The sequence below is a fragment of the Amaranthus tricolor genome, chromosome 6 (assembly GCF_026212465.1).
Source record: "Amaranthus tricolor cultivar Red isolate AtriRed21 chromosome 6, ASM2621246v1, whole genome shotgun sequence".
Lineage (NCBI taxonomy): Eukaryota > Viridiplantae > Streptophyta > Magnoliopsida > Caryophyllales > Amaranthaceae > Amaranthus > Amaranthus tricolor.
Window position 1 is genome coordinate 31,970,470 of NC_080052.1, and position 24,856 is coordinate 31,995,325.

The window sequence follows — 24,856 nt, forward strand, 5'->3', positions numbered from 1 at the left end:
ACCTCTTCACGATGAGTCTAATCTAATTTAACAATTTCTTACCATTTATGAGACAGTTTAATATGAGTTGTTTAATATTTAGTCTTTTTTATAAAAAACTAAATTTTTTTTATTTACTTAATTAGTTTTTTTAAAAAATATTAAATGAATTACTTGTATAGATCAATGGTATGATGGGATGATAAAAGACCTAGTGGTTATTGGGTTTTAGCCTTGGAGTTGGAGTAATATGTGTTTGTTTGACTAATTGTGTAATTTGCGTAACGAGCGTAAAAGCAAGTGGACCCCGAAATTCCCGAGTTGGGGCGAGTATCAAATTCGATTGATAACATCATAACAATAAAGCTAGGGTTTCATCTTTTGGTAGAATCAACCGAAATATTAACACAAAGAAGAATACAAGATAAGAGAGGAATCAATTCATATTAATCGCCCTTTGTTTAAAGTTTGTTTCTTTTTGATTTTTCTCTTACTTCAGATCCCTTTCTACCCTCACTGTTAAACGATTAGGAAGAACAACCACCATGGGAAGAGGAAAGTTTAAGGGAAAACCTACTGGCCGCCGCCAATTTTCTACTCCTGAAGATATTCGTAAGTCTGTTATCTATTTCTATCTAGGGTTTTCATATTTGCTGATCCATTTTATTTAGATCTATATGGGTTTTGAATTTTGCATCTTCATTGATTATATTTGTCTGCATGGATTTTAATTCAATGAAAATTTACTATTAATGAATGGTTCCTCGTCGTTGCGGATTGTTTCTAAAAAGTTTGTTTAAGATAATTAATTTTGCTTTTTTAATGTAATTTTGAAAATTAATGCAATTTGTTTACAAGAATGAATAAGTACCTTGCAAGGTCAGAATCTAATTATTTAAGCGTGATAATTTACTTCATGTTATAGAGCTAGGGCTCTTATAATGACATATGAAGGGGTATACTACTACTTGTGGGTGGCTTGCTTGGGAACAAATGGCCAATTACATGTTAAAATTTAGAAGTACTATGGAAAGTAGATTGTACAAGAGATTTTGTTCTTTAAACACTACTTATGTAAGACACTTTACAACGTATCTTATTTAATTCCCTATTTTTTAGTTAAATTCATAGTTTGTTTAGGGTTTTTGTTGCACCAAGAAATATGCTTTTAACCTTTGAAACTATCAATCTCCTTCCACAAACCACTAGAAGGAAAAAAAATAGAGGATTGCTTTTGAACTATTATATGAGTGATTAATGATATAGACAAGTCCCTTGGACCTTGTCTATATTTGATGCCCATTCAATGTTGAGTATATTACTATTGAATTATACAAAGAGCCTTTGTACGAGGATATCTAGTTAAAGATCATGAGAACAAAACTATTACCGGTTTGTTATTTATGCACTATAGTGAGCTTAGCTTTGCAGTTTGGCAGTGCATGTGTAAATATATGAACGCCAGTCATGTTTTGCCGGGCTTAAATGTACTGCTTTTTTATTTTTTGTTGTGCTGTATGCCAAACTGTCCCTTGGAATATTGGTGTTTGCCATGGGCTGAATGCAATTAATGTTTATATGTCTTGATATGAGTTTTAATTCTATTATACCTATGCACACATATATTCATGTTTTTGTACATATATACATGCAAATTGCCCTATTGTTACCTTGTTGTTTTAGTTGCACATTCTAATGTTATATTTTTGTTAAAATTGGAATCGACTGCAGTAGGTGGTGGAACTTCTCGTCCTCGCACATTTAGACAGGTAACAATCCAAATTGTCACTTTCAGTTAGTGCAAATTGTAAAATATCTTGTTCTGATGTATCTGCTGTCCATACTCTCACTTATGTGTTCAGAAAGAAGCTGAAGAGGAAGAGGAAGAAGAGGTAGAAGAGGTAGAAGAAGAATCCGAGGAAGAATCTGATGAGGATACTCAAGTGAGCTTCTTTTATATTGAGTAGTTAAGTTCAATTGTGTTAGGACGGTCTTTGAGTCCTTTTTTCATCCCCAACTACATATTTTGACACTCCTGGTCATTTTTTCCTGTTGTCAGCAAAAGAAGAAAGGTACTCAAGGGATTATTGAAATTGAAAACCCAAACTTGGTGAAGCCAAAGAACATAAAGGCTAAGAATATTGATGTGAGCTCTGCACCTCTTCTGTCTCTAGTTAAAATTTTTTATTTATTTATGTATGTAAGGAATTCACCTTTTCGTCTCCTGTACTGGCAGCTCGAGAAAACAACTGAGCTTTCAAGACGTGAGAGGTATGTTGATGCCTTGACTTTGACATTTGCTTATTTACTAAATTAAGGCTATTCATAAAATTCCTTGCTCTGCATTTAATTCATATTTATTCATGGAAGTTATCATTGAGTGTTTTGGCAACATCATTGTGGACTGGTGATAGGTTGAGTGTAGTTTCTATGAACGCCTCTGTCCTAGGACTCAAGTTTAAACCACAATTGGGATCTTGTGCATTGGTTGGCTCATTGCATTGTGCGACACTTTGCCCATTTTTCTTGGTGCATATCTGGCATTAGCTGACAAAATGACAAATTTGCTACTATATTTTGCTTGAGCAGCTTGCATGTTAAAAGTTAAATACCAGTTCTTGTTTGAAGCTGCGTTTTTTGATTACTATAGCGGCCACTGCTCGAGTCATGTGAACTGTGGTTGATTAGTTTCTGTATTTTTTGATATGATATATATATTATGGTCTGTGTTGACGTATGGCAGAGAGGAGTTGGAAAAACAGAGGGCTCATGAAAGGTACATGAAGCTGCAAGAACAAGGGAAAACAGAACAAGCAAGAAAAGATTTAGGTGAGTAACAGGGTTTAATTCTCATTTTTCCTCGCAATTGCTTACAGATATGAATTGTGTGGTCTATTTGCTAGTCTAATAACGCAACAGCATCAAAATACTTGCATTCTGTTTGTTTGCTGGTGAATTTATGTTTTTCCTTTTTGCTGTTTCAATGACTATATTTCCTTGTAGAAGGTGATTTTTCCTATATTTATGTTTGACATGGCAAGAAGAACTTTTCGTATATTTATAGTTGAGAAACTAAATTTTATGGCTTCTCAAATATGGCTGAGTATTAGGCATAGGTTTTTATGGACATAATTGATGTATGAATGTATTATAAAGGAATAATGATGATTGATGATCTAGTGAGAATTGAGAAACAGTTAAGCATGGTTAGCCCAGCAGATAGACTGCATTGGTCTTGTGGCTAGTCTGGTTTTTGAGCCAGGCATTACATGATCCCATTAATACCGGGGTATGAAAGGGTTATGTTCAGCAGTCCATAATAGTTAGCTCGGTTTCTTAGGTAGTGGGCAGATAGGAGTTGCAATTGGACAATTTTAACAACCTTTTTTGCGCTGCTTGTTGGTTATGCTAGTTGTCTCTGCACCTTACCATTTTTGTTGGATCAAATGCAGAGAGGCTTAAACTAATTCGTGAGCAAAGAGCAGAAGCTGCTAAGAAGAGAGAGGAAGAGAAAGCTGGTAAGTTTTTACTGAAAGATTGAATTTGTGTTTGTTATTGTGGGCTCTTTGGTGTTTGTCTCACACAATTTATTTGCCACAGCCAAGGAGCAAAAGAAAGCGGAAGCTCGCAAATGATCATCTTAGACACCAATGATAATTATAGTACAAATCTCTTTGAAAGTTATATATTAATTTAAATGTCTTTAATTTCTGCACAAGTATACCCAAAATTGTGCCAGTTGTGACAACTGTATACTTTTTTCGTTTAGTTTGAATGTGGACATTGTTTATTCAGCTTCTTTTGAAACGAAAATTTGAAAAACACAAATGATTTCTTGCAAAAAAGCTTCCTTTCTTTGGATTCACCATCTCATTAAAATGTAAAATGACGAACGATCTCATTGGGTGATGAAAAATGACGATATGATTGCTGTTGCCTGTGGCGTGAGATGAAATTTCTATATTTGGGGTACATTTTTAACCTTCATGATTATTATTTATTTGGGAAGACCCATCAATGTTTTAGTCGGATGAAATTTCTACCAGGTTGGAATCAATTGGATCCTTCTTTTGAGAGTGGGAACTGCCAACTACGCACTCTTCAAAAAGTTTCTCTGCACTTCAATTTTTACTCTTTATATAAAAATGTTTGAACATAATTAATCTACCTAATGTTTTTTGTTTTAAATGCTATTGATTTACATATATTTTCCTCTAACTTTATGTAATACTATACTCTCAATATTTATAATTTCAAAAAAAAACTCAATATTTATTGTCTTTCTCTTTTTCTATTGACTTTATTTGTAAATAATACTTTCTATGTTACATTTTAAATATCCCATTTGCTTTTTGTTGTTTGTCAATACACTAATTTAATATTTAATAGGGATAATTGTGTATAATTAATTATTACTCACTCTTGTCCCATTTGACTTTTCACTAATTTTTAGGTGTCAAATTGGTACCACATGGAAAGGAGAAAGAGTGTAGTATTTTTAAATTTGATAGGAGTAAAGTTGAGTTAGTAAATATAAAGGCGTGAAAAAGTTAAGTTCAGTAAGGGTAAATTGGTAAAGTTAATATATTCAAAATAGAATTGAAACATTTAGAGTAACTTGACTCAAAAAGGAAATGATTCACTTATGATGAATAATAAACAGTATAAAAATTAGATATTGATAAACCTTATGTTGAAACAAATAATACAAGATCTCGTTTAACTATGTTTTAATTCGTGGATTAAGAATAAATCACAAATTAAGAGTGATCATTGAATAGCAACCCAAAAATAAAAATATATGGAACATTTGAAAAAAAAAACGGATGGAGTATAATATTTTTATAATCTATCTTATTATTACTTATACACATTGGATTATTTAGTACTCGCTAATCTTTAGTTTCTTAGAATTTTTTATGGGAAGAACTTTTAGGAGTGGGGGAAGTATTCTTAGTAAATTGTGGGAAAATTCAAATGCATGAAATCATAAGCTAATTGTATTTCATGGAGCCTTGTAATATGAAGTACTCCCATTTATTTATACAAATGAAGTAAAATCTGGTTAGATTAAAAACGATGAGCAAGTAGGCAAGAGCAGTTAAATAATGTTGAAGCTTCTAAGAATCATGAAGGTTACTGTTATCAAATAGGATTCATACATCCCAACTAATTGGAACTACTTCTATAGACCGTTAACAGCCGGCATTACCATGCATATATATTATTCTCAATGCAAATTCTAGTCTTTAGACGCCACCCATTGGAAGTCTCTTTTCTTTTTTGGTGTGTCCCAATTCCCTAATGATCCATTTTCCATTCCATAAAACTAGTCAAAATTCAAACTAACTCCCTTTCTTAGAACCACCTATCTAAATTCTAAAACTAGTCTTAAATATCCATCTATGGCCTATAAATATGCTTAGCATTGTTGTTATACTCCATTTTCAAAGCTAAGTCTGTATTTCTTAGTTATCAAGTGAGGAATATTTTACTTTTTTATTTACAAACTTTTGCAAAAAGAAAATGAATTTATTGAGTAATCATAGTCTTTTCATCTTATCAGTCGTACTTATATTAGTGATTTCGAATGAATTCAAAGTTGATGCTACGAGAGTGTTGCAAGGAGATTTTGCAAAAATGGAAAGTATTAAAATTTCTGCATATCCATTATATCAGAAGACAAGATATGAAATAACTTACTTGCTTGAACGTTTGGCATCCGGACCAAGTGGTGGTGGCGGTGGTAATTAATTAGTAATTTTGAAAATGCTTTTTTAAAGAGGAATACATCTGTCACATTATGGAATTGTTGTGTGCTATTCTAGTTAGGAGTAATTTATTGTTTTACAATTTAATTATATATCTTATATTTTTTGAATTTTTTTTTGTTTTCAAATTGTGTAATTGTTTCGTCAAATGATTAATGATCTTTAGGTTGTTGGGTTAAAGTTGATTTGTGTTCATTACTTTGAGTTCAATCAACTTCGAATGTTTTCTAAATCATTCAAAAAATAATACAATGATGTCTTAAATTTGAGACTCTAAAAAAATAACAAATATATACAGTTAATAAGTAAATGGTGTATGATAAAATATAGGGGAATTCCACATGGTTGCATTCAGTTTTCATGAAATGCCAGTGGTAGCACTTTTTAAAGAAAATTTCACATGGTAGCATCCAGTTTATGTACAAACTAATTGTTGTAGCACTTTCCGTTAAGTTCTTGTTAAATTCCATTGAATTCATCATTTTGTAAGTTTTTTCTACATGGTAGCATTCAGTTTTTATTTAATACACAATTTTAACTTTAAATTCACCAATTTAATGTTTGATTCACCGTTTAATTTATTAACGTCCATAAATGTTGTAATAATTTTGTTTTCATTCAAATTGTTGGCATTATTTAAACATTAAATTGGTGAATTTAAAGTTAAAATTGTGAACTAAACAAAAATTGGATGCTACCATGTGGAAAAAACTTACAAAATAATCAATTAAATGGAGTTTAACAAAAACTTAATGAAAAATGCTACGGAAATTAGTTTGTGCATAAACTGTATACTATCATGTATAGTTTTCTTAAAAAAAAAGTGATACTAATAATTGAATTAATACATTAAATTGCGTGACTCAGTTATTCTTGTAAGAGACTATATATAACCTTAAAACAAGAAGTTCACACTCTTCTTTTCTTTCTAATTTGTATTAATTTGGCTATTTAGCCTATATATCTAATACGTCTTTTAAAAAGACAATCTCTCGCACCAATTTGTGATATTAATTTGTGCAAAAAATGAAAGTCTCTATGTATATATGGTAAAACTTTTGCACACTTTACGGACAATAGTGTAGAAATTAAAATACTTTGTGCTATGTTTGGGAACGGTGATTTCACTTGAAAATTTGGAATTGGTATAAATTTATTATTTGGCAAATAAAAAATTTTTAAATTTGAATTTATGTTAAATTTCACCATTATTTTTAAAGTAGTTAAAATTGAGAATTTAAGAATCCAAACCTTGTCATTTTTAAATCTTTATTTATAATTTTATAATTAAAATCCATAATTTAAAATAAAATACTTATTCTCAAATATATTACAACTTAATTTGACAATATCGCCCATGTTCATCCGCACATTTGCTTTGAAAAACTTTAATAATTTTTTTTTTATGTATAATAGTCTTTCTGTTGTTGACACGAAACAACACAAAAACAGATGGCATAACGTGTAACTTCTGATAAAATAACCATACAAAACTTAAAAGATTAAAGCCATAAAAATGGCAGAATCTCAAGACCCCAAAACCTCTAATCAGAACCCGAAACCCCCTGTCCAACTACCGCCGGAGCCTCCAATTGAACTGAACAACAATGGAAGCTCGAATTCGGGTCAAAGGATCCACTATCCCAACCCACCTGAGAAAGTAAACCCGGATACAACAACTTTAAGGGATCAATGGAGGTTTGCAATTAGGCAATACAGCAAATGGTATTCTCATGCTTGGGGGACTGCTATTTTTGCTGGTGGGGCCTTCTTTGCTCTCGGTTGGATTATCAAGGGTGGTAATCCTTTGCCCTCTAAAGATCCTCATCTTTCTAAATCTCAGGTTTCTTCTTCTAAACATGATGATTAACTCTAAAGATTTTGTCTTTCCAAGGTTAGTAATTTCTTACTTTGTTTCTGTTTTGTATTTGCTTGTCAATTATTTTTAACATTTCTCAAAGGCATTTAGGCTTTCTTAGAGGAAATTGATATTTGGTCTACTATTTGATCAGAATTTTGATTGTTCTGCTCAGGGTTTTAACTTTATAATCAATGGTAATTCTTGTGTATGTGCAAATTTATGTAATCGTGCTAGGTTTTTTTACCGTTTTGTATTTTTGGTGGCTGAAAACTATGTGTTGATGTGAAAGAACTACTGAACTAATCTGAAAGTGTGTGACTTGAGGTTTGTTAATCTTGGTCATGGTGTTAAATGAAATTTAAAGCGTAGAAGATTTTGGTTGGTCTAACAACTCTGTACAAGACCTTGAGGTTATCTTGATTGGTAAAGGACACTCCAAGACTTGGAAATAGCGCATACACTTGGTGTGCAATGAACAAAAGTGGAGTGGATGAAATGGGATTAGCCTTGATTACCAAGGCATAGTAGAACACATAACAAAGATGCTTTGGGAGTAAAGGGGACAAATGAATCACGTGGAAGTTGGAGTACCGAAGCCAGAAGCAGTCAGAGACCAGCTGCTCGGACGAGCGGCCTTCATGCTTGAACGAGTAGCATGGTCAGAAGGCCGCCCTTCTGGCCATTTCGACACATGTTGTGTAATTCGTGCTCTAGTTCCCCTTTGCCTATATATATGTTTTAGTGTGGTATGTAAGAGGTAGAGCCAAACTAAATGCTTGAGCCTCTCATATTCTATTCTTACCACACTCATAAAGCTTTATCACAAACACCCATGTATCTCCATGTAATTCCTTCAATTTGTATTGAGCTTTTAGCTTTTATATCCTTTAAACACCTAATAAATACACTAGCCTAGGACGGTGGATTTTGGTGTCTTGGTGAACCACCTTAAATCATGGTGTTAATGTTTGCTTTAGTTTTCATACTTAAAATCACCTTAATACTTGCACTTTCAAGCCATGATCTTTAACCTTTCTTGGCACCTTTGGGCTTCGTTTCCGCTCTCGTTAGGCCACTAACATAAGCTTTTTGGGTTGAGGATAAATGTGATTGTCTTATTCATTTATTCATCTCATTAATGCAAGAACGAGTCTTTTTGGCTTTGATGTGATAAATGATCATTATGCTAATTGGATAAGTTTTAGTGAAGAATAAAGAGGAAAAAAAAGCATATTTAGAAATTAGAACGGGGTGGTCTAATGGCGGAGAGTGTAAAAAGTATATTAATTGATGGCCAGTGGATGATCTTTTTAGAAAATTATAATGTGGAAATAAGATTGATTTGAGTTTTGAATACTTGGTTTGTATTCGATAATAATGAGAGGTACTACCTCTATTTATACAAGTAATAAAAGACTAAAATAAAGAAATAAAATATTACGAAATATTAAACTTAAGGAAACTAAATCACAATAATATAAAATATAAAATATAATATTATACTAATATTCTACTTTCCTACACTCCCCCTCAAGTTTGGTCTTGGGATCACCGAGTCCGAACTTGCCAAAAATATTCTTCAACGTTTTAGAGCCAATTGCCTTGAACAGAAAATTCGCTAGTTGATCTTTTGATTTTATAAATGAAATTTTGATAATCTCTTCTGCAAATTTTTCATAATTGATTTTCAACTTTTTGGATTTAGATAAAAGGTCATGAAATAAAACGGGTTGATTTATTTTATTATTTGGGTCAAAGACTTGGACTTTGGGTTTGTGGATTTTATAAGAAGGGATATTAAGTAAGATTTGAGAGGGAGATTTGAGGCGTGGTTCATGGGTTAATAAATTTGGTAGATTTTCCTTTTGAATTTGGCTTTTGTCTTTTGTGTGTACAAAAACAAGTATATGAAATGTTTCCTGTTGCCCCAAATACATCACATTCTTTCTTAATTACCACTTTTCTTATTTCCCCTGAGATTTGAAATTTGCTTTTCCAAATTAATTCTCTACTATTAATGGCTCCTCCAAATTTGCTGTCTAAATTTCGGCCACCATTGTCTGAACTCCGGTGATGGTTATCTATATTGCGGTGGTGGCTACTATTTTTGGCCGGTATTTTTCGCTCCTCATTTTTCTTGTTTCTTTCTCTATTTCTCTCATTAAAATTAAGTCCCTTCTTCTCATTATTTTTCGGCCTTCAACTCATAATGAATTGTGGTGGTAGTAGAATCAGTGGCACCTAGTAAATTACCAGTACCTTTGTTGAGAATTTTTGAGTTTTCTTTTAAATCTTGTTTTTTTTTTTCCTGGTTTTTTATTTTCTGAGGGATTAAATCCCGATGATGTCTTTTCTACCATACTTCTCCCCCTCGTGACCTGACGTTGAATGGTCTCATCAACGGGAGGTAGCGGAACGGGTCCGAGAATGAAGTGGATTCTTCTACATAAATCTCGAGCGGAGGTGGTGTAGTCAAGAAAATATTCTACAACGTCTCAGTCGATATTGTTGATGATCCATGAGATCACCATACAATCATTCTGGACCCATTATGGATTTGTGGTGGATGGAGAGATGGCGGTGATATGGTCGAGCCTCCCCGATCACCGATTCCTGTTTTCATTTGTGTACACCACGAGGTGTAATTTTGGTAGTTTAGTTTCAATTTGGATTGGTTGTTCAAGTTTTTTGGTCATTTTTTGAAAAAGTGAACATTTGTTCCATTTGTGCCATGGAAATCATGGTCCTAAATTTGGTTTTGTTTTTGATTTGGTTTGGTTTGATTGGTTTTGTATTGATTTGGTTTTTGTTTGGATCGATTTTGACGATTATGATCAATGATAAAATACCGATAGAGTTTTTCCGTCAAAAAAACCTTACGGCGCTAATACCATATAGAAAATTATAATGCGGAAATAAGACTGATTTAAGTTTTGAATACTTGGTTTGTATTCGATAATAATGAGAGGTACTACCTCTATTTATACAAGTAATAAGGACTAAAATAAGAAAATAAAATATTACGAAATATTAAACTTAAAAGGAAACTAAATCACAATAATATAAAATATAAAATATAATATTATACTGATATTCTGCTTTCCTACAAACTTTTCGTTCGTATATTCCTCACTTTCCATTGTTCAAGAAAAACCAAAATATTGCTGATTCTCTTTTTTGAATGATCTACAACTTTGGTGTTAGTCTTATACAAGCTTTTCTTCAGCTGTAATGCATTATTATTGCAGTCCTGCATTTTGCAGCTTCTCTCACTGTGCGTTTAATCTTCAAGCTTTTGAAGCTTCATATTGTTGGTAGTGACTAGTAACTAGTAACTAGTAACTAGTACTCTTTTGTGGACGTCAACATGGGATCTCAATTCAGAAGATGTTGAATGGTGACAAGGACTAGTTTCCTTTCTATTGATGAACTAATTCTAAATAAGTTTTGCAACTACACAATAGTACCAGAATCTAACTTCAAAATAGGAGAACAATGTCAATGGGACATTGCAATACAGGAGGTAATAAGCATACTGCAATTTACTAGGAACATTTGTTTGAACTGGAATAAAGCAATCCTTCTTACGATTTGGCATTGCTGGTGCTGTTTGTGTTGTATGGCTTCAAATCATATATTCGTTAAGAGTATAATTAACTTTTATTCACCGAACTTGTGGTAATTCATACTCCCTCAGTCCCACGAACTTGGCTTACTGTAATAGATCGGTCAAGATCCGTTACTGAAACTAGATAGTATGGACACTTCGAGTCTGTCCACAAACTCCCAAAAGACCAATTCCTTATTAAAATTCCAAAGCTTAACAATTATTATAAGGGTGGCTCTATATATAGTATAAGCCCCAAGATACAACTACTAAAAAATAGCAACTAATATAATTACAAAATACAAAGCTAATTAATATGAAATGTCGATAATGCCCTTGGACCTTTGATCCGAGTCATCACATCACCGACCGCCTGAAGTTCCACCTTGCCCTCAAGGTGGATAAAATTAGCCTTTTGTGTCCAATAGGTTGTCCTTGAATGTGAATCATCCACCATTATTGTATTTAATTCCAACTCGAACATTTTGAGTAATTCTGGCTTGGGTGTTCCATGGTCAAAATGAAAAGCAATTGAAGTAAGTGGGCTGAGTAAGTATGGAGAAAAACACATTTTGAGTTGGGTAGAAAGTCTTCCAATTTTTTGGGCTTAAAATTTGGGTCAATGAATTGAAAGTGTGAAAAAAGCCTCCGATTCAAATCTGCCAGGATGTCACGGCTGATATCCAGCTTCTTTTCCACGCAGCAGGCCAGCCGACAAGGTTCTCGATGAGCCACCTTGTTTTCCCGGCGGTAACTTCCTGCCTTTCCTCCATTCTCTCGCCGGTCATCAGTCTTGGTCCGTCGACCTCCTGTCTATCTTTGTCTCGCTTTTTTTTGGTTTCTCACCTGCTTCTTTTGGTCTCCGCCCCGTGTTCACCGGCGGCCTTACTTACCACCTTAGAACCTGTAACTTCCCCAGTTCTTCTCTTCACTCGATTCCTCTGTTTCAAATTCAACAAGTGCACCTCTATCTTGGCCGTTCTCTATCTCCACGTATTCCTCCGTCAAAATCACCGCCTCTTCAGCGAAGGCAGAAACCACCAGCACCTCACGGTTCCGTTGGCAAACATGATATGAGATTTTCCCTTTATTGAATTTTGTCGATTTGCCTGGATTTGGTTTCATGATTCTTAGGATAGACAAAAAGTACTTCCTTTTCGCCTCTCGTGAGTTTTTGCAGTCACCCACACCGTCGACCCCACTTCGACTGGCGATCTCGCCTCTAGGCATACCCCCTTCACGTTTCCTCGCTTTCTCTGTTGTTTCTGGGTTCTGGTGACTCCAGCCCTGTCCCCCTCCAGATCCACTGTCATGAACATCTAAAGTCCCTTCCCTTTTCGTACATTTCTTCATCGGTACGCCTTTCCACATGCCTCTAAACGCCCCACTCCATGCGCCTCCACACGTGCCCATGTACTCTCTTGCTTTTCTGCTCCTGTTTCGTACCTTCTTTCCCTTTTCCCTTCTTATTTTCTTCTGTTTTACCCTATTGTCTTCTTTTTTCTTTTTTCCCTTTCTTTGTTTTATTTCTTTTCCAAATTCATCCTGTTTTTCTTGCTTTTCTTGCTGCCTCTTTCTTTATTTTTCTGTAACAGTTTCTTCCCCATTATGCATACATTTACCTTTTCCTTTTCCACCACTTTTGGGTACTCTTCTTTGTATTTCAAATCATCTTCGCGATCTGATATTTGATCCTCACTTGTATCAAGCTCTCTTATCTTCGCTCCCATATCATCAACCTTTACACCCTCTTTTTGGACATCTTCTTTTCTTTCTTCATGAAATACAGATGCCATTAATTCATCCTTTCTTTCTTGATGTAAGATGAAGACCAATTCCTTGTTAAAATTCCAAAACTTAACAATTATTACAAGGGTGGCTTTATATAGCCTAAGCCCCAAGATACAACTACTAAAAAATAGCAACTAATCTAATTACAAAATACAAAGGCTAATTAATATGAAATGTCGATAATGCCCTTGGACCCTTTGACCCGAGTCATCACACTTACTTTCTTTTAGTTTGTCCCATCAAATTTGCCCCAATTTTATTTTTAGTCATCACCCACACTCTTTCTTTAATTATTATTTACAAATTTATCTTGCTTTTCATCTCATTTAGATATTTCTCCCATACCCCGCAAATTTTATTGTTATCTCATCAAAGTGTTGGCTTCTGACACTGTGTCCTAGAGTTGGACTCGTCAATGCATGAATTTTGGGGACACTAGCGAGCCAATATGGAAAATTCTATACAAAGTTTATGTAAAACATCAGTATATTAAAAATAAACCATTATGATTTGAAAATGAAAATTTTAATATTTCTATCTATCATCGTGTTATTTTGAAACTTGATCAAAACAAAACCTAAATTTAGCAATTGTTGTTACTTATTTCCCATAAGAATATAAGGTAAAATATAAAAGATCATAAGGTAGCCGTGTCCAAGCGCACAAGGAATATGTCCAGAACGTATTATTTGTCCGTGTCCGTGTTGACATGGGTAAGGTTGTGTGGTGTCCGGGTAACATAGGTTATGTGCCAAGGTACATAATTATGTGCCCATTATTTTGATGCTAAGGATATTCATGATGAAGAGGTTTGTATCTGATAAATTTGTTATTGGTCTTGTAAAACAAGACCCACACAAGTGGAGAGTTGATTGCACACAAATCGACGAAGTTCCATCTTAAAAGAATTGATAATAACCGGAGTAACCCATCAAGAAATGAGTCAACTTTTCTCCAATTCTTTGACGTGGGATCACATGTGTGTTATTTTTCAATAGTGTTATTATCTCTAAATATGTTTATGTTGTACGGTCAACTTTACATGCCAATTCAAGTATGTGTTGCTTGCTAGGCGTGTGCATTATGCCTTCTCATATATGGCTATGCTGTGCTCCCCTACATCCTATATCTGGAGGGGTGTACTGGTTGATCAATGGATAATCAAATGCATTTTAGGAGAATTGTTTCATGGCTTGGGCATGTGATAGAATTGGCGTTCGCCACGATACAAGTAATCTTGTGAGAAGATCTGGACATTTGGTAGTTGTATGTGAAATTTTGACTTGCTAAGCAGCGTCATGACTAATAGTGTCAAATTTGACTTGACACACATGTCAAGGAGACTTATGTAATGAGAGAGAAATCACATGTTAAGACCTGGGTTAGCCATGACCATATCAGATTGAAATGATCTGGGATGAGATGATGGGTTAGAACATTTGATGGAAGTTGAAATGTAAAACAGAATGTAAGTCGATGAAAATGTTAGATTGCATTGATCATTGAATAGCTACAATGTAAGAACATTTTGAGCAAGTCCCAAACTCCCAACAATGTATAGGCACCAAGTATATTTTCCAAGCACGAGTAGAACCCCCTTCCCCCTTAAGCTTCTATACTATTTGCCTTTCTGAAAAACTCTAGAATTCTAACAAACTCTTGACAACTTATTCAGTAATTTCCTATTATTATGCTAATATTCTCTTCTTGATATTATTATGTGTCTCTTAGGACTAAGATACTCTTTTCCGCTTGTGTCGACTACGGGTAAGTAATGCCAGTCATAAGTCATAACGTAGCAAAAGAAAGTCCTCAAGTTTTATGGAGACGAGGGAGAAACCAAAATTCTCAAGGTAGGTGTTGCTTTTATTTTAAAGTGTTTTGGTTTGAAGTATTTAAGAAAGGAGGAAATGCAATTTTGTGCATGGTGTTCCAAAAATGTAACTGAATTTTTTTTCTCTTGAATTGGTATTCAGAATTCAGATCATAGTTTTAGTTTTTGGGTTTTAGATTGTAATGGACAAATGTGAAATTGTTTATCAAATTATGTGCATTTTTTATTTATGTGAAGTTGCATATGATGTTTGCTACCATGGGTCAATCGGCACCAATTTTTTGTTTAGTTTTATCATTAATAAGGGTAAAATTACATACATCCAACCCTTTCAAATCCCATCTTAGGCGGGAGCAGCTAAATGACTTTGGGGTAATGAAATGGTGTCGTAATTAGTATGAAGTTCAGATAATGAACCTGTTGCTACGGATCTTTATGCGAGGGTAAAAAGAGGATATTAAAATGGTGTTGATCGTATTTGTATTTTTCATCTGTTACCGGATAAACATCATTAAAATCTTTCTGAATCGTTTATGGTTACTAATATAATGATAGCGTGATATTTTAATGTTTATGTAAAAACTAAGCAGATACACAGAACAAATGTAATGTACTTAATTATCATAAGCCTTATTCGTTTACAATGGTTCCGTTGCTGGCTGACCCGGCATTACCGTGCAAGTTATATCAGTCTTTACACAAGTAATTTCAACACGGTAGCCATAAAAAGTAGCACTTGCTCCAACAAAGACAATACTAATTCTCAAAATAATAAGAGAAACAAAATGTTGAACTGATCCAATATACCATCAAATTAAGTGGAAATACAAGTCACTCCTAATGAGAAAGAATGTAGAAAATCCTAATTTTTCCACCCAAACTTACATGATTAGCGTTCCAACACCTATACAAATAACTATAACTATTCAAATAAAAACCTCTATTAGTAATATGAACAGGGTGTTATCAATAGTATTTCAGTTTTTTCCTTTTTTTTTTTTTTTTTCCTTCTGGGTTTTAAGGATGGGTGCTATAACTTATAAGTAGAAGAAATTAATTAGAACAACATCCCGATTTCTTGACTGCAGAAACATCATCCTTAGAGCCAATGTTAATAGTTTGTCCCTTAGGCAATGCTGCTGGATCATCCCCAATGTCAAGTGCTTTCCTGCTCACAACATGATAAATTTGAGATAGAACTTCAGTGAAAGCACTCTCAACATTCAATGATTCAAGAGCAGATGTTTCCATGAAAAAAGTGTTCTCCCTTTCAGCAAAACCTTTAGCATCTTCGACCGATACAGCACGCAAGTGACGCAAATCAGCCTTGTTTCCAACAAGCATAATGACAATGTTAGAATCAGTATGATCACGAAGTTCCTTCAGCCATCGCTGCACGTTTTCGAACGTGACATGGCGAGTAATATCGTACACAACCAATGCACCAACAGCTCCTCGATAATAGGCACTCGTGATAGCACGATACCTAATTCATCAACCAAATGAAAATTACAAATCATGATTAAATCGAAAAAGGAGAATATGAATATGAATAGTGTTTTCTCTAGCAACATGCATGAATAGAGAATGTGTCGTGGTCTACCTATATTCATACTTTTAGCCTAAAAAAGATTTTCGTGTGATTTTTGTTGATCTCTAGCAACATCTAGCAACATGCGTGAAGAGAGCAGGTGTTATAGTCAACCTGCATGTACACTTTTAGTCTAAAAAAGATTTTCATGTGAGGGGGCGTGTGGTCATTGGAATATTGGAAGTGAAACTGGTCCCACAAGAATTTCATAACCAAGAGGGAAACTCCTTTGACTCTGATAATCTGTATGTGATGCTTAGCTGCCAATTCTAAACCTGCCAACTACTTTTTTGTTTCATTAATTGGGTCACAGGTTTGAAGATGAATTCATTGCTCTGCGTAATATTCTTTTGAGCATTCAACTAACAAAGCAAAGGTAGGATACTTCTACGGTTGCCCAGTAGGATATGTGAGAATCGAGAGTCGACGCTCTGTTTAGGTTTTGACATGAGTCATTTGATTAAAAACATGTCAATATTAAATTGTATATTTTATATAATACAGAAAAAAATAGATGAGTATTTTGACCATCTTATATTAGTACCTTAGATCGCTTTAGGGCATTATCCTGACCTTAGTTTCTATGAGCGGGATATATTAGATAGAATGATGATGATGTTTGCAAAGGAACTCTAATTACTATGACTTCTTCAACAAGTGCACATGTTTGAACCTCTAAGACCACTTCTAAACTCTCCTAACAATTTTCCTCATTCTAGCTCACCGTTACCTTTGAATGTCTCTACTTAGTTTACCACTTGATGGGTTTAAGTTTTTTTAGGGTCCACCTTTAATTATTAATATCTTTAATTATAATATACAAGTTAAAAATACTTAATTTTGATATGTAGAAATTATGTATAAAGACTAATTTAAAAATATAATAATATTTTATTTTAAAACAATTGGAAAAAATATTTAGAGTATGAATTGTATCAACACATAAAATGTATCAAGTCTATCGACTAAATTGCTTAGACAAGTGTATCATATACTCCGCCTTATTCTTATTAAATATTCCATTTTTTTCTTTTAGCATATTCACATCAAATGTTCTATATTCTTATTTAGTTACTTTTTTTTTCCGTTATGCTCTTATCGAATCTTACTACTTACCCAATTGTTATTAAATTGTTATTTTTTTTTTCTTATTTTTTTCCTTATTCACTCATTTCATGTAGTTCCATATGATCCTTTACATCCATTTTGTAAAATTAGTGGTTTATCAAATAATAAGATATTTAATTTGAATAGGAAAAAGTATAAATTAACAATATAACCAAACTTGTCATGTCTACAAAATGTGAAATCGCAATCAATTTAACTCTTTTCAAGCAATTTGCAAGTTAGTAATAGTAGCCTAAAAACCTTGACATTTTGTCATGAGTAATAAATAGTATGCAAGAAGCATTTAAGACCCACCCTTCTCATTGAAAATATCAAAATGCAGAAATATCCTAAATAGAAGTGTTTTTGAATTGCTAAATTTTAGTAGTTAAAATTCCTTAGGCATGGGGCTTGCATGAAAGCCTTAGAGTAGCAATCACTAGGTTTGTGCAAGGGGCTAATACCTTACCTTGATCCCGTAAGAGTCTAATTATTTTGCATCCAGAGACCCTAAAGTTTGGGGTCCATGGAATTCCAGCTATGACCTTTTTTTGAAACGAAACACAAATAAAAGACATGAATATAGAATTTAGCACAAAACATGAATTTACAATGAAATTAAAAAATGGTCAATTAATTTGACAGATAATTAAATTAAAATGATTATAAGGAAAAATGAAAATAAAAATGTGAATAATAATAATAAAGGATGGATCATGGATGAGAAATAAAAAGAAAAAAAAAAAAAAAAAAAAAAAACCTTTCTTGACCAGCAGTGTCCCAAATTTGAGCCTTAACAATCTTATCATCAACACGAATGCTACGAGTTGCGAATTCAACACCAATGGTTGATTTTGATTCAAGACTGAATTCATTTCTTGTAAAACGAGAAAGAAGATTGGATTTTCCAACACCCGAATCTCCAATCAACACTACCTTAAACAGATAATCATAATCATCATCAGCTCTATATGCTGCCATTTTTTCTTTTTTTTCTTCTTTTCTTTATCTTCTATTCTAATATTATAATTGAGTAGTATTTACTATTTAGGAGAATTATATTTGACTCCTTTTTTTTTTTTTTTTTTTTTTTCTCTTTCTATATCTTTTACTCTTCTCCTATATTAGTTTTGCCCTTCTTTCCAGGGGATGTCATTGCTATTTGCCATGATCATTGCATATCAAATATTTTAGCGAGAAATTTGCGTGCCTTCACTGGCCATTCTTTTACTTTCTTTTTTAGCAATTTAACAAATTAAACCAAATTTTGGTAATTGCTAATCATGCAAAAATTATCACTTAATTCGTTTCTTTTATTTTTACCAAAATTATATCTTCATATTTGAGATATTCGCCATCTTTGGTAATTGCATGATTTTTTTTTAATTATTTTTTAGTTTTCATTTTTTATACAATAAATGGTTATAAAAGATAATTAACCTAACTTTTTACTATTTACTTATTACTTATTAATGATGAACATTTTCTTTTCTCGTAATAATCCAAGTTATTTATCATTTGACAAGATATGCATTAATTTGTAAATCAACATCATGAAACAATTTATATATTTGATACTATAACTTTATCTAGGTTTCATTTGAATAGACTTGTTAGAATAAATCTAGCTACCAAGCCCATTAACTTTTTTTTCTTATACATTATACTATATTTTTAAATGATTGTATTTTTTTTATTTCTCCCATAGAATAAATATACGGTGCAAATAATTATTTATGCAATTTCTTTGAAGTATTGATCTCTAAGGCTAAGTTGATGTACTCTTGTTTGTATCAATTAGCATTTTTTATAAGTTATTTTCCATAATCCTAATATTTCTTGTCTCTCCTCACAGATGTAGTTTCTATTAAAAAACATGAAAGGCTGATAATTGGTAGCTGGTATCGAGTGATTGATTTATCGGCTGATTTTATCACCTGGTTTGATTATCTATTTTAAACACTTTATTAAGAACAGGTTGTTCAAAAACAACTTATTTATTGTTTCAACTAGTTAATTTATTAAACAATAAGATTACATGGTTTAATGATATAATTTTTGTTTATGTCAAAATAACCTAAAATCATTCAATCCCCTATTTATCCACATTCCCAAGAGGTGCACTATACTATTCAATTGTGGAGAAGTTGAGAGTTATATACTTGGAAAATGGTGAGAATTGAATGGGGGTTTCAAAAGTCAGGAGTTGAGGATCTCAAAAATTTAAGGAGAAAAAAACGAATGATTGAATAAGAATTTCTAATTTATTTATACGTGTCCTACAAGTTGATGAGGATTACATCATTTCTTCTATAACATTTGCTATAGATATTTTATGAGAATACCAAGGTAATTGAGGGTGTGGGTGTTTTATGGAAAAAGTGTGAGACATATATGTATGAGATGAAAAAATATATTAAATATATAATGAGATAAAAAGAAAGAAAGTGAATTATTGTAAAAAATAGTATTTTTTTTATTTTCATATGTTATTTTCAAATAGAATTTATGAATTTTAGTGTCAAACTTTGATCAAGATTTCTCATCGATTTGTATGAAAAAACGTATTCATGTAGATAGATTTGTCTCAATATATATTTTCTAAATATTAATTTTTTAGAATTTTTAAAAACTTACGATCAAAACTATTTGACTTTTAAATTTATATTGGGATTCATGCAAAAAGTGAATGGAAAGAACAAATGAAAACAGAGAGAGTATTGTAATAAAATTTATTAGACGGATTAAAAAGAGAAATATAGCAAAATTGGTAAAACAAAGGGAATAATGTTTAATAAATAAAAGTTACTCTAAAAATTGGGGCCTACCAGAATCGGTCTCTCTGCAATAGCTGACGGAGACTGGGTCCATAACCTGGTCGCTTTGGCCTGATGTTACCCAAAAGGGAAAAGAGTAAAAGGAAATCCGTGTTGCAACTCTTGGCTCTTGCTTCTATAAATACAACAAACGTGAAGCATTTCTTTATTGTCTGTCTAACTATCATCCTAGCTAAGCTACTTTCTATTGAGTCTTTAAAGTTAAAATTTGAAGACAATTCTCTGCTTTGATTTCATCCATTCCTTAGCTTCATAAAAACCCATCAAACAAACCCAATGGGAAGCCTTGGCGGCCTTGAATTTACAAACTCATCATCTCCTCACGAATTCAAACCTTTAGATCATGAAGAATTTCGCAAACAAGCTCATAAAATGGTAGATTACATAGCAGATTACTATAAAAACATAGAAAAATACCCGGTTTTAAGCCAAGTCAAACCCGGTTATTTAGTATCTTCCCTACCCCAAACGGCACCGTGTAATCCAGAGTCATTTGAGGCAATAGTAGAAGATGTAAGTAAGTACATATTACCAGGAATGACTCATTGGCTTAACCCTAATTTCTTCGCATTCTTTCCGGCAACTGTTAGTTCTGCCGGTTTTGTTGGAGACATGCTTTGTAATGCTTTTAATAGTGTTGGGTTCAATTGGCTTGCTTCACCAGCTGCTACGGAGTTAGAGATGGTTGTCATGGATTGGCTTGCTTCCATGCTCAAACTGCCCAAGTCATTCATGTTTTCAGGTACATATGACCTACCTAGTTATCCTTCAACGTAACATAATTTATTACTTTTTTCAACAAATTTAATGTAAAATGATCTCGCTAGTCGCTAGTACAAGTGTGCACGCATATAAAGTTTGTCATTTTTAGATTGTTACTTCTATTAAATACTACTAACAGTACTACCTACTACTAATCGAATTTGCTTATGTAGTGTTTGGAAACAACTATTTCATTTCAAATTATGAATTTCAATTATGAAATCATAAATGGAGAATTTGAGAATGAAAAGATTTGGGTTGTCATTCTTAAATTCTTAACTTTAATCACTTAAAAAACAATTGTGAAATTTGATCCAAATCCAAATTTGAAAATTTTTAATTTGCCAAACAATAAATTTTGGTCAATTTCAAATTTTCAAATAAAATCATCGTTTTCAAATATAGTATTATAGAGTTTGTTGGATATTTATTACTATAAAATAAAACTTCTTTTTGATCGATCACATGAGAAGTTTAATTCTGGAAATCTTCTTACCGGCCAGCAGCCAACAAAAACAATTAAAGGAACTTCTTTTTAGCATGAATTTATGACAATGAACTTCACATAAATAATTATTATATACTCCATTAGATTTTCAAGTTCAACATTAAACCTTATATGTGCACAAAAATAAAATTAATGCTTGTAGTTGTAGTAATTGTACTTGTTCTTATCTTATACAAATATATAAAGTAAACCTATCTATGTTTATATTTATCAATAACATAAAAGTGAGAACCCTATCTTGTATATTTATGTATATTTTTACAATATTATTTATTTCCTTACAAATATTAAATATATGATTATCCAAATGTACTTATTCAAAAGTATAAAAAAATATTGTTATTAAACTAAGTTTTAATCAGGACAAAATAAACAATAAATAACCTAATTATAAGTTAAAAAGAAAATATAATTAATAACAATGAATAGTGAATACTACACAAGTATTACGAGTAGAAAACCAAGGATTTTAGTTTAAAAGAAGAAAATCCCATGCACTCTTTACACTCAGTGGCGAAGCCACATGGCGGTGTCAAAGGCCCTGCCTCTCCTACCTACTTTTGAAGTTATTTTCACGGCATTTTTTACTTTGATTCCTGTAGATTTATATTGTTAGAATATTTTATTCAGCGCCCTTATTTTTTATTTTTTTTTTTTGACTTCACTCCTACTTATTATAATATTAGTATGTTTTCAAGGCATAGATAATTTACTGATAACATAATTTGAAATATTTAATGATAATAAGTTATTTGTATACGTGCATATTATTGGAGTTGAAATTATGAGATAAATCCAAGGTGTTTTATGTGCATATTATTTAATGATATAGTGATTGAAAGGACATAGAATTTCATTGTAATTTTAATTAATTAATTATATTGCAGCTAATTTCATTATTATAGGATGACTCAATTTACCAGCTGGGCAGCCCCTGATGCATCATTTATTTTAGCTTACAACTTGATTATGCTCAACTATTTCAACAATATTCCTTGCTTGAATTCATTATTTGTTTATTTCTGAATATTTTTCAATTTAATAAAAGAACAATACAAATGGTGTGGGTCAGTTTAAATTAGGTAAGTCAATTTTGAGTCTCAATTTTTCATTTTTATGGCATGGGTTAAAACTCTCAAGGAACCAAATCAATTAAAATTTTAAACTGATGATTGAAGCCCTATAATTTATTCTATACTCTAAAATGCCCCTTTACACAAGGGCCCTTTGGGCTAGAAGTATGGATACAGCATAGACCCTTCTTGATCATACCTTGCACGAAATATTTTATTTGAATTTGAGGAGTAGTTGAGATTCGAACCCGTGACCTTTTTGTCACGATGGTTTAAGCCCCATAATAATATGTGGTATACTCTTAAAAGAAAAAGTAGGATTGGATACATGGGTTTAACACGTACATTTTTTGGTTTTCTGATCATTTCTTGTCAAATATTAAATATTCTGAGTTATTATCCAATATTATCCTATTCCAATTAATGAAAAAGTATACGGTGTTTGTCCAAAATGGCTGATATATGATTAACTTGATAACAGGGACAGGAGGAGGGGTGATACATGGAACAACAAGTGAGGCAGTAATATGCACACTTGTTGCGGCAAGAGAAAGAGCAATGCAAAGCATGAAACATGATTATGATCCTTCAAAATTAATTGTTTACGGTTCAGATCAAACACATTCAACCTTTGCTAAGGCCTGCAAGTTGATCGGCATCCCACTCTCCAATGTCCGATTAATTCCTACTTCGCTTCACTCTAACTTTTCTTTGCCACCTTCTCTTCTACAGAAATCTATTCAAGCTGATGTAGCAGCTGGTTTTGTCCCACTTTACTTATGTGTCACTGTGGGTACCACTTCTACTGCTGCTGTGGACCCCTTGGAAGATCTTGTAAATATTGCTGGTAATTAATTCTTTACTCTATTTGAAACATTTATTTTAATTAAATCTTGAAATTTTAATTCTCGAATAGGAGTATATTTATTTATTTATTTATTTATTTATTTATTTGATTTGATCAGATGATTATGGCATTTGGGTTCATGTGGATGCTGCTTATGCTGGAAATGCTTGTATATGCCCAGAATTTAGACATTATTTAGACGGTGTTGAAGGAGTGGATTCACTAAGTATGGCACCACACAAGTGGCTACTAACTTACTTGGATTGTTGTTGCTTGTGGGTTAAGAATCGGACTTTGCTTACTAAAGCACTCAACACTAATCCCGAGTATCTGAAGAACAAACTTAGTGACTCAAACTCAGTGGTGGATTATAAAGATTGGCAAATCGGTACAGGTCGAAGATTCAAGTCCCTTCGTTTATGGTTTGTGCTCCGTACCTACGGAATCACAAATCTTCAAACTCATATTAGGTCCGACGTTTTCATGGCTCGAATTTTCAACAATTTGGTCCGATCTGATGCCCGATTTGAGATAGTGGCACCCGTCAATTTCTCCCTGGTGTGTTTTCGATTCAACCCAAATAAGTTACCGGTGGTAGAATCGGATAAAATAGAGAGTATGAACAGGGAGTTATTGGAGCGGATCAATTCAACAGGGAGAGTATACATGACACACACAATTGCTGGTGGGGTTTATATGTTGAGATTTGCTGTGGGAACTACACTCACTCAGGAACACCATGTGGTTGCAGCTTGGGACCTTATTAAGAATCAAGCAGAAGCTATTATATCAAACAATTTGAACTAAATCATTTTGTTTTTCCTATCTTTTTTTTTTTAAATTAAGTACTGTGCATGTTTATGTTGTCTATTTTCTTATTCTTTGTTTATTTTTGATCTGTAAGACTCTCATTAATTAACAAGATGAGACATTTTATAAGTTATTAGAAAAAATTAAATTATTCGTTTAAAAATGAATTAAACTAAATTAAATAGATGCATTGTTTTGACTGAAAAAGTTATCTTTAATACTCCATAATAATAATAATAATAAAAATGTAACGAACAGTTAGGACTTAAGTACTTCTCCATTAACTTGTATTTAATTAGATCTCCAGCTGCCCTTGATTTTCAGATTTTGAATGTACTTCAATTAAATAATTTTAAATTCGAGATATTTTAAAGTTGTAGTCGAGCTCATTATTAGGTTTTGAGGTGGAGACGTAGAATTGACTGCTGACCCTACTTTTCATAATATTTTCTGTATAGATCACTAGTTTTGCTAACAA

The 24,856-nt window shown here is 32.7% G+C and overlaps 4 protein-coding genes across 5 annotated transcripts; 3 read left to right on the top strand and 1 right to left on the bottom strand.

The window, feature by feature from the left end:
- The first annotated feature begins 206 nt into the window (after positions 1 to 206).
- On the top strand, positions 207 to 3,773 carry LOC130815354 (uncharacterized). The gene is made up of 8 exons (XM_057681796.1): positions 207 to 591; positions 1,711 to 1,748; positions 1,842 to 1,922; positions 2,039 to 2,125; positions 2,216 to 2,250; positions 2,723 to 2,808; positions 3,432 to 3,497; positions 3,580 to 3,773. The coding sequence occupies exons 1-8, from the start codon at positions 525 to 527 to the stop codon at positions 3,612 to 3,614; spliced, it is 495 nt and encodes a 164-aa protein (XP_057537779.1). The 5' UTR covers positions 207 to 524; the 3' UTR covers positions 3,615 to 3,773.
- Positions 3,774 to 7,182: 3,409 nt separating this feature from the next.
- Positions 7,183 to 15,071, top strand: LOC130816145 (uncharacterized). 2 transcript variants are annotated; one of them, XM_057682793.1, is made up of 2 exons: positions 7,183 to 7,644; positions 14,741 to 15,071. In XM_057682793.1, the coding sequence occupies exon 1, from the start codon at positions 7,267 to 7,269 to the stop codon at positions 7,618 to 7,620; it is 354 nt and encodes a 117-aa protein (XP_057538776.1). In that variant the 5' UTR covers positions 7,183 to 7,266; the 3' UTR covers positions 7,621 to 7,644; positions 14,741 to 15,071. The 2 variants fall into 2 exon arrangements, with proteins under 2 accessions (XP_057538776.1, XP_057538778.1); XM_057682795.1 differs by lacking the exon at positions 14,741 to 15,071 and adding an exon at positions 14,082 to 14,734.
- A 716-nt stretch (positions 15,072 to 15,787) lies between these two features.
- LOC130816144 (ras-related protein RABA1f) lies at positions 15,788 to 18,704 on the bottom strand. The gene is made up of 2 exons (XM_057682792.1): positions 18,302 to 18,704; positions 15,788 to 16,329 (listed from the first exon to the last, which is right to left on the bottom strand). The coding sequence occupies exons 1-2, from the start codon at positions 18,520 to 18,522 to the stop codon at positions 15,897 to 15,899; spliced, it is 654 nt and encodes a 217-aa protein (XP_057538775.1). The 5' UTR covers positions 18,523 to 18,704; the 3' UTR covers positions 15,788 to 15,896.
- A 1,563-nt stretch (positions 18,705 to 20,267) lies between these two features.
- On the top strand, positions 20,268 to 24,585 carry LOC130816146 (tryptophan decarboxylase TDC2-like). The gene is made up of 3 exons (XM_057682796.1): positions 20,268 to 21,120; positions 23,203 to 23,568; positions 23,687 to 24,585. The coding sequence occupies exons 1-3, from the start codon at positions 20,655 to 20,657 to the stop codon at positions 24,373 to 24,375; spliced, it is 1,521 nt and encodes a 506-aa protein (XP_057538779.1). The 5' UTR covers positions 20,268 to 20,654; the 3' UTR covers positions 24,376 to 24,585.
- The last annotated feature ends 271 nt before the right edge of the window (positions 24,586 to 24,856 follow it).

Coding starts and splice junctions, on each gene's coding strand:
- LOC130815354 (XM_057681796.1), top strand. CDS start 525: ATGGGAAGAGGAAAGTTTAAGGGAAAACCTACTGGCCGCCGCCAATTT. Junction 592..1,710: donor TTCTACTCCTGAAGATATTC/GTAAGTCTGTTA, acceptor AATCGACTGCAG/TAGGTGGTGGAACTTCTCGT. Junction 2,809..3,431: donor ACAAGCAAGAAAAGATTTAG/GTGAGTAACAGG, acceptor GATCAAATGCAG/AGAGGCTTAAACTAATTCGT.
- LOC130816145 (XM_057682793.1), top strand. CDS start 7,267: ATGGCAGAATCTCAAGACCCCAAAACCTCTAATCAGAACCCGAAACCC.
- LOC130816144 (XM_057682792.1), bottom strand. CDS start 18,522: ATGGCAGCATATAGAGCTGATGATGATTATGATTATCTGTTTAAGGTA. Junction 16,330..18,301: donor GACACTGCTGGTCAAGAAAG/GTTTTTTTTTTT, acceptor TTGATGAATTAG/GTATCGTGCTATCACGAGTG.
- LOC130816146 (XM_057682796.1), top strand. CDS start 20,655: ATGGGAAGCCTTGGCGGCCTTGAATTTACAAACTCATCATCTCCTCAC. Junction 21,121..23,202: donor CAAGTCATTCATGTTTTCAG/GTACATATGACC, acceptor ACTTGATAACAG/GGACAGGAGGAGGGGTGATA. Junction 23,569..23,686: donor AGATCTTGTAAATATTGCTG/GTAATTAATTCT, acceptor TGATTTGATCAG/ATGATTATGGCATTTGGGTT.